The 7,792-nt window shown below is 37.6% G+C and overlaps 1 protein-coding gene across 2 annotated transcripts; it reads right to left on the reverse strand.

The window, feature by feature from the left end:
* Window positions 1–3,490: 3,490 nt before the first annotated feature.
* On the reverse strand, window positions 3,491–5,744 carry LOC117515203 (acyl-CoA-binding protein-like). Of its 2 annotated transcripts, XR_004562104.1 has the most exons (5): window positions 5,566–5,744; window positions 5,213–5,330; window positions 5,017–5,143; window positions 3,767–3,829; window positions 3,491–3,631 (listed from the first exon to the last, which is right to left on the reverse strand). XR_004562104.1 is itself a non-coding variant. In XM_034175680.1 (4 exons), the coding sequence occupies exons 1-4, from the start codon at window positions 5,569–5,571 to the stop codon at window positions 3,549–3,551; spliced, it is 270 nt and encodes an 89-aa protein (XP_034031571.1). In that variant the 5' UTR covers window positions 5,572–5,731; the 3' UTR covers window positions 3,491–3,548. The 2 variants fall into 2 exon arrangements, 1 of the variants encoding a protein (XP_034031571.1); XM_034175680.1 differs by lacking the exon at window positions 5,017–5,143 and having other exon boundaries at window positions 5,566–5,731.
* Window positions 5,745–7,792: the final 2,048 nt, after the last annotated feature.

Raw genomic sequence — 7,792 nt, forward strand, 5'->3', positions numbered from 1 at the left:
TTGGTCCACTCCTCTTCAGTGGCTGTGCGAAGTTGCTGGATATTGGCAGGAACTGGTACACGCTGTCGTATACGCCGGTCCAGAGCATCCCAAACATGCTCAATGGGTGACATGTCCGGTGAGTATGCCGGCCATGCAAGAACTGGGACATTTTCAGCTTGCAAGAATTGTATACAGATCCTTGCAACATGGGGCCGTGCATTATCCTGCTGCAACATGAGGTGAGAACACCTCTCCAACATGCCAAACGCCAGTGAATGTGAGCATTTGCCCACTCAAGTCGGTTACAACGACGAACTGGAGTCAGGTCGAGACCCCGATGAGGACGACAAGCATGCAGATGAGCTTCCCTGAGACGGTTTCTGACAGTTTGTGCAGAAATCTGCCAAATTCTCTGACACGTCTTTGGAGACGGCTTATGGTAGAGAAATGAACATTCAGTACACGAGCAACAGCTCTGGTTGACATTCCTGCTGTCAGCATGCCAACTGCACGCTCCCTCAAATCTTGCGACATCTGTGGCATTGTGCTGTGTGATAAAACTGCAGCTTTCAGAGTGGCCTTTTATTGTGGGCAGTCTAAGGCACACTTGTGCACTAATCATGGTGTCTAATCAGCATCTTGATATGGCACACCTGTGAGGTGGGATGGATTATCTCAGCAAAGGAGAAGTGCTCACTATCACAGATTTAGACTGGTTTGTGAACAATATTTGAGGGAAATGGTGATATTGTTTATGTGGAAAAAGTTTTAGATCTTTGAGTTCATCTCATTCAAAATGGGAGCAAAACCAAAAGTGTTGTGTTTATATTTTTGTTGAGTGTATTAATTCTATCAGGTAAAATGGAACACTTTGTCAAAAAATTAAACATTACCGTAGTAATATCCAAAAATGAGAGCTCAGTTATCACTGAGGCTAAAGAGCAGATTTGCTTCAATTAAATAATTTTCTTGAAAATAACCCAAACAACTTCTGACTGTCACCAAATTTGTTCAGAATATTTTTCGAACAAGTGTCTGAAGATGATAAATGTGTGGAGCAGAGTGGTCAAAGGTCAAGGTCTTCAAAAATCGAGTCACATTTTCCAGGATATCTCTGTAACCAAACAGGCCAGAGAGGTGATCCAAAGTTCATCTCAATCAGACAATAATTTGTCTTCACATGGTATAAGTGATGCCACTCTTCTACGAAAAACGTATTTCCTGGATATGAGCAACTAACACTGTAGATTAATGATGTCTGATATGTTGGTTTTGCTATGATTACTCCGGCTAGATCTTGAATTGACCATCATACTCTTACAGTGCAGTGTTACGCGCACATGCAGAGTATGCATCGCGGCTCCCAATGTCTCTCATGTTTGTACCAACTCAGATCTGATCTTGCTTGAGTGCAAAACTTGTTCATCCACAGCAAATATGAACCTGTTGCATAAGTGGCTCCAGATCTGATTCATGTGTATTTTATATAATAATAAATATTACGAACGTGTTGCCCGTGGGGATCCATGGGCTCTAGATTGGGTAGTGTTTATAAAATAGGTAGCTGACATTTTTCAGGGGTGGTAACAAATTATGCAAAGTTTCTATAATGATTTTAACTGAAAGTGCAGAAAATTAAAATGATAAAGTTTTATGGATAATTGTATTTATTGTTTTGTGCATTTAGTTGATGTCATCATTTATAACTGGCAAAGTTGAGATATTTCCTTTGTTCAACTTACATACATACCGCAAACAGCAAATGTCAGCTCTCCCCAGTTGCTCTGTGATGGAAGTCATACACACGCACACACATACACATGCACACAGAGGCCACTTGGCTTTTAATATATTGATAATAAAGTTGCAAAAGGACAATAAGAGCAGAGAACCTGATCACATCTGTTTCTTAACAGGAATGAATCAAAATACCCATCACCAGTGGTTTTAGTTCAGCTAATAGCTCATTTGCAAAGTTAACGTTTTCATTCGCGGATTAGCTTTTCAGCGAATTTTAAAAAACCATGAGTGGACCAATTTGTTTTAGTCCATATTTGGACTCCTGCTTTCTCTGAGACACGCCCACACGGTCTGTCAGAAAGATGACATAATGCCCCCTCCCTCAGGTGAAAGGGGGAGTGGTTAACGGCTCCTTTTTCCATTTACAACAACAGATCGAATCAATCACCTCATGAAATATTTGTACTATTGAATTCATAAACATTCATTATTGTATATGCTAGTTTGTGTGCATGTGGGAAATATTTAAGTGCTTTGAGCTTCTGCCTCAGATGTAGACATGCTGCAGAAATTCAGTGCACTGATGAAGCTTGTCACCAAAGATACAGGGAGGAGATGCACTGTGAAATAAACCTCTTTTGGTGTCTCACTCGTTTCTGGGTCCAAATCAATAATAATGACAGTATTTATTTAAAATACATAAAGTATATTGTTAAAATTGCATAATAATTATGTTACTGATGCCAATTATCTTGTATAGGTAACATAATTATTATGCAATTCAAACAATATACGTTATGTATTTTAAATAAATACTGTCATTATTATTGATTTAGAGTAATTATATTTTTTAACACTAAATACATAAAGCTAAGGATTATGCATTTCAAATGAGTAGGATTTATTACAGTAATGAATATGCATCATGTAAGGTTTATTTGGTAGGTTTGTACTAAAATTATCTAAAAAAAAAAAAAAAGCAAATGGGAATTGAATTTGTCATGTACACTAGTGTAATTACACTGTATTGATCTTTTGGATTTGCATGATGTAAACAATAAACATGGCACTACTCAAAGAGGTTAGTATTTTGGTCATTCTGAGGTCACGTCAAAAAAAGTGACGGCAGTGGTGGCAGCACCTTCGTAGATGGTACATTAGGCTCCAAAATCAAGGATGCGATTTTTTGTTTGTTTCTGCTGATCATCCTGACACCGCCGCACTGTTTATGAGTATATCAGAGGACGTACATAACCAACGCAACATATGGACACAGACCATGTGAGGCAGCCATCATGTGTACACCGAAACGCAGTTAAAAGAAAGTATAGGTCCCCCTTTAAAGGGAAGCTTCAGCCCACACCCTTTCGGACTCACTAGTTTTGTCTGTGTTTGTTTGTGGAATTGTTCTTTTTTCTTTTTCTATTTTGTGTGCCGAATAAAAACTTTGTCACTTTGTCACTTGAAAGACAGATGACACTGATTTGTGCATTTTGTGTATCAAACCAACCCACCATTATTTACACAATTAAATACAACCCCTCTGCACTGTGACTGACTCTGCATTCAGATTATTCACTTTGTAAATGGTGAGGTGGCTTTGGACACGGCCCGAATGCACTATAGAGCAAGATATGCCCAAAGTCTTTACCTTTAATCTCCATGTCTATGCAGCATGTGTTGTGTCTCACTTTATTCAGCTTTTTATGTTTTTGCTCAGTTTGACCTCCAGAAAGCACGTCGTCCTCTGAGCCCACTGTGGCTTATACTTACAAATTCTATCTCAGTTTCTCCTGACAGCCGAAAGTTAAAACACTAAATCATTCCTAATCAGAATCTAAGCCGTATTTGTTTTTCAGGCTCTCCACCAAGTCAACGTATTTGTTCATTGCCTCTTCTCTGGACAGACCTGAAACACAGACAGTTGGTGTTTGTACTGGATGCTCTGCTGTCTCCGCAGTTGATATCTTATGATAAGATATCTCTAGATAAGATATCTAAAGATATCTAAGATATCTTACAGAAAAACAGAAATCATTCTGACCTTTTCGTGAATTCCACGCATCCCATTTCGCTTTGCCTTTGAAGTCAAAGAATCCTGGGTATTCTGTGAACAATCAAAATGTACGTCTGTTCTGCTGTTAAATATTCATGTGTGTGTGTGTGTGTGTGTACATGGTGTGGTGCAAAAATCTTAAAAAGAAACAAAGATGCTGGAAAAGTTAAAATTACTAATCTAATTATTTTAATAAAGAGTCCTCATCATTAAACAAAATAGATCTCTGAATGGGGCTGTATAGCAAAACAATTGTTCATTTTGTGATAAAAGCATGGAATTTGGCACACATATTCTAAACAAACTAATGTTTTTTTTTCAGATATGGAGCCATCCTGGAGCTGATTGACCTCTAATTAACTACAGGGGTCAATAATGAATTACACAGGGGTCAAAATATAAAAATGCTCCAATCATGTTGACAACTATACCACATGATTTGTCTGATCATAAGAATTCCGAAAAGGTATGGTTTGGACTATCTGTGACTGAATATTCTGGAGTTATGGGGTAAAGACGGCAAAAATGGTGACAAAGGTCAGTTTCAGTTTGTACAGGGGACAAAAGATAAAGTTGCTCAAATTTTGGTAAAAAAATTATGCAAATTATTAGTTGAAAGAAAAGGAGTAATAAATGAATGACATGTGACATATGTTACCCCATAACATGATAACTAAGCATGACACATGGTGCAAACTATTTCTTTTTAAAATTCTATTAACCAATAATTTGCATAATTTTTTACTCAAATTGGAGCAATTTTAACTTTGACCCCTGTACAAACTGAAACTGACCTTTGTCACCATTTCTGCTGTTTCTACCCCATAACTCCATGGAATTCAGTCAGAGATAGTCCAAACTATACCTTTTTGGAATCGTTATGATCAGACAAATAATGTGGTGTAGCTTTCAACATGATTGGAGCATTTTTAAATTTTGACCCCTGCAGCTCATTAGAGGTCAGCTCCAGGAAGGATATCTGAAAATAAATATTAATTTAGAATGTGTGCCAAAATCCATGCTTTTATCACAAAATGAATAATTTTTATGGAAATTCTAGCTAAACTGCACCATTATCTGGTGTAACTACACTTGAGGTTTAAAACATAGTTTTATTCATTGAACTCTCTTACAGTTTTATGTTGATCAGTTTATGATACACTGATTAGTTGTCTTTGGAAAAAAAAAAATCAAATCTGAATTAATGTTGATGGCAGAATTTTTATTTGGTATTTTACCTTATTTTTTTTTCAATTGTGCAGCCAAACATTTGAGGCTATAGTGCTGGAAGAATTTTCTTGAATGAATGAAACCAAACTTGTCAGGCCTCATTCATGATCTCACCCTACTTCTTGTGTCTGTTTCCTGTAAAAGAAGCAGACATCTTACCAAATTAAAATTGCTGAGGACCACAGCTGTGTAACACGGACTCACCTGTTGTATTATTGCCACATGTGGCTTGCTTATACAAGCCGTACAGCTCAGACATTTCGCCTCTGTCTGGCATCTGCTTCAACCTCACCGCTTCCTTTGCTGCTTTAGAAAATGACTCCTGGAAGAATAAATGTAATGTGGTTATGACAATCTAGAAAATGGCAAATATCGCATCAAAATGGACTTTCTTGAGTTCGTTTTCAAACCTGGCCACATAATTACAAACAGGCTGCTCACTCACATTCATGACATGAAACTTTCCACAGATAACACAGATAAGCAGAACTATGCAAATTGATTCATCAGTACACCTGAAACACACACACATCGTAAATCTCACACTTTGTACTTACATTCATGTCTGCCGGTACACGAGACGCACTTCACTGCTGCTCAGCTCCAGACTAAGATTTCAGTTGTTGCTTGTCAAACTTGTTCAGCGACAGCAGTCTTTGTTCATGCTGCTATTTATTCACTGTGGACAAAACAGTGGGAGGCAGTTAAAGCTGTGTGTTATTACAACCAGATCAGATAACAGAGTGCGCAAATAACAGATTTTTAGTGTTGCTCCACCGCGTCAAATTTTTTTTAACATGGTTACTCTCTCTCTGCCTGCAGAGCAAAGAAACTGCACAACTCACAAACTGAATAATTAAGGAATAAATTCAATTATTGGGTGGGAGGGGGGTGTACAGAAGTACTATAGCATATACTGGTGTCAGTTACATGAACCAAAGTTTCTAACATGTAGCTTCTACAATATAAAACCAGTTTTTATGGTTGAACACTTTCAAATCATGTAGTTTTAATGTAAGATGCAAACACTTGAAATTTAACTTGATCAGTGAACATAATAAAGTTATGTAAAGTATTTCCACCAAAATAAAATGCGTTAATATAGCCAGAAACTGTTTTGCTGAGTGACACAAATGTACAGTAGTGTTCAGAATAATAGTAGTGCTATGTGACTAAAAAGCATAATCCAGGTTTTGAGTTATTTCTTATTGTTACATGGGAAACAAGGTACCAGTAGATTCAGTAGATTCTCACAAATCCAACAAGACCAAGCATTCATGATATGCACACTGTTAAGGCTATGAAATTGGGCTATTAGTAAAAAAGTAGAAAAGGGGGTGTTCACAAATAGTAGCATCTGCTGTTGATGCTACAAACTCAAAACTATTATGTTCAAACTGCTTTTTTAGCAATCCTGTGAATCACTAAACTAGTATTTAGTGTTGTATAACCACAGTTTTTCATGATTTCTTCACATCTGCGAGCACTAATTTTGTTGGTTTGGAACCAAGATTTGCTTGTTTACTAGTGTGCTTGGGGTCATTGTCTTGTTGAAACACCCATTTCAAGGGCATGTCCTCTTCAGTATAAGGCAACATGACCTCTTCAAGTATTGTGACATATCCAAACTGATCCATGATACCTGGTATGATATATAGGCCCAACACCATAGTAGGAGAAACATGCCCATATCATGATGCTTGCACCACCATGCTTCACTGTCTTCACTGTGAACTGTGGCTTGAATTCAGAGTTTGGGGGTCGTCTCACAAACTGTCTGTGACCCTTCGACCCAAAAAGAACAATTTACTCTCATCCACAAAATATTCCTCCATTTTTCTTTAGGCCAGTTGATGTGTTCTTTGGCAAATTGTAACTCTTCTGCACGTCTTTTATTTAACAGAGGGACATTGCGGGGGATTCTTGCAAATAAATTAGCTTCACACAGGCGTCTTCTAACTGTCACAGCACTTAAAGGTAACTCCAGACTGTCTTTGATCATCCTGGAGCTGATCAATGGGTGAGCCTTTGCCATTCTGGTTATTCTTCTATCCATTTTGATGGTTGTTTTCCGTTTTATTCCACGCGTTTTTTTTTTGTTTTTTTTTGTCCATTTTAAAGCATTGGAGATCATTGTAGATGAACAGCCTATAATTTTTTGCACCTGCGTGTAAGTTTACCCCTCTCCAATCAACTTTTTATTCAAACTACGCTGTTCTTCTTAACAATGTCTTGAACGTCCCATTTTCCTCAGGCTTTCAAAGAGAAAAGCATGTTCAACAGGTGCTGGCTTCATCCTTAAATAGGGGACACCTGATTCACACCTGTTTGTTCCACAAAATTGACGAACTCACTGACTGAATGCCACACTACTATTATTGTGAACACCCCCTTTTCTACTTTTTTTTTACTAATAGCCCAATTTCATAGCCTTAAGAGTGTGCATATCATGAATGCTTGGTGTTGTTGGATTTGTGAGAATCTACTGAATCTACTGGTACCTTGTTTCCCATGTAACAATAAGAAATATACTCAAAACCTGGATTAATCTTTTTAGTCACATAGCACTACTATTATTCTGAACACTACTGTAAATTTTTTGGGTCAACATGATGAAATTGTGTTACTGTTACTTAATGATCATGGTTCAGGTCAACAAGATTTGTAAGTGTAAATGTAACCCCCCAAAAAAAGTCCCTCTGGCTGCTCGCTTGTTTGCGCTCAGAGGTCTCCACAGCAAATCCAAGGTAGATCTGCAAAAATTGTGTTGACAAAGCAAAGTTA

The sequence above is a fragment of the Thalassophryne amazonica genome, chromosome 1, assembly GCF_902500255.1.
Source record: "Thalassophryne amazonica chromosome 1, fThaAma1.1, whole genome shotgun sequence".
NCBI lineage: Eukaryota > Metazoa > Chordata > Actinopteri > Batrachoidiformes > Batrachoididae > Thalassophryne > Thalassophryne amazonica.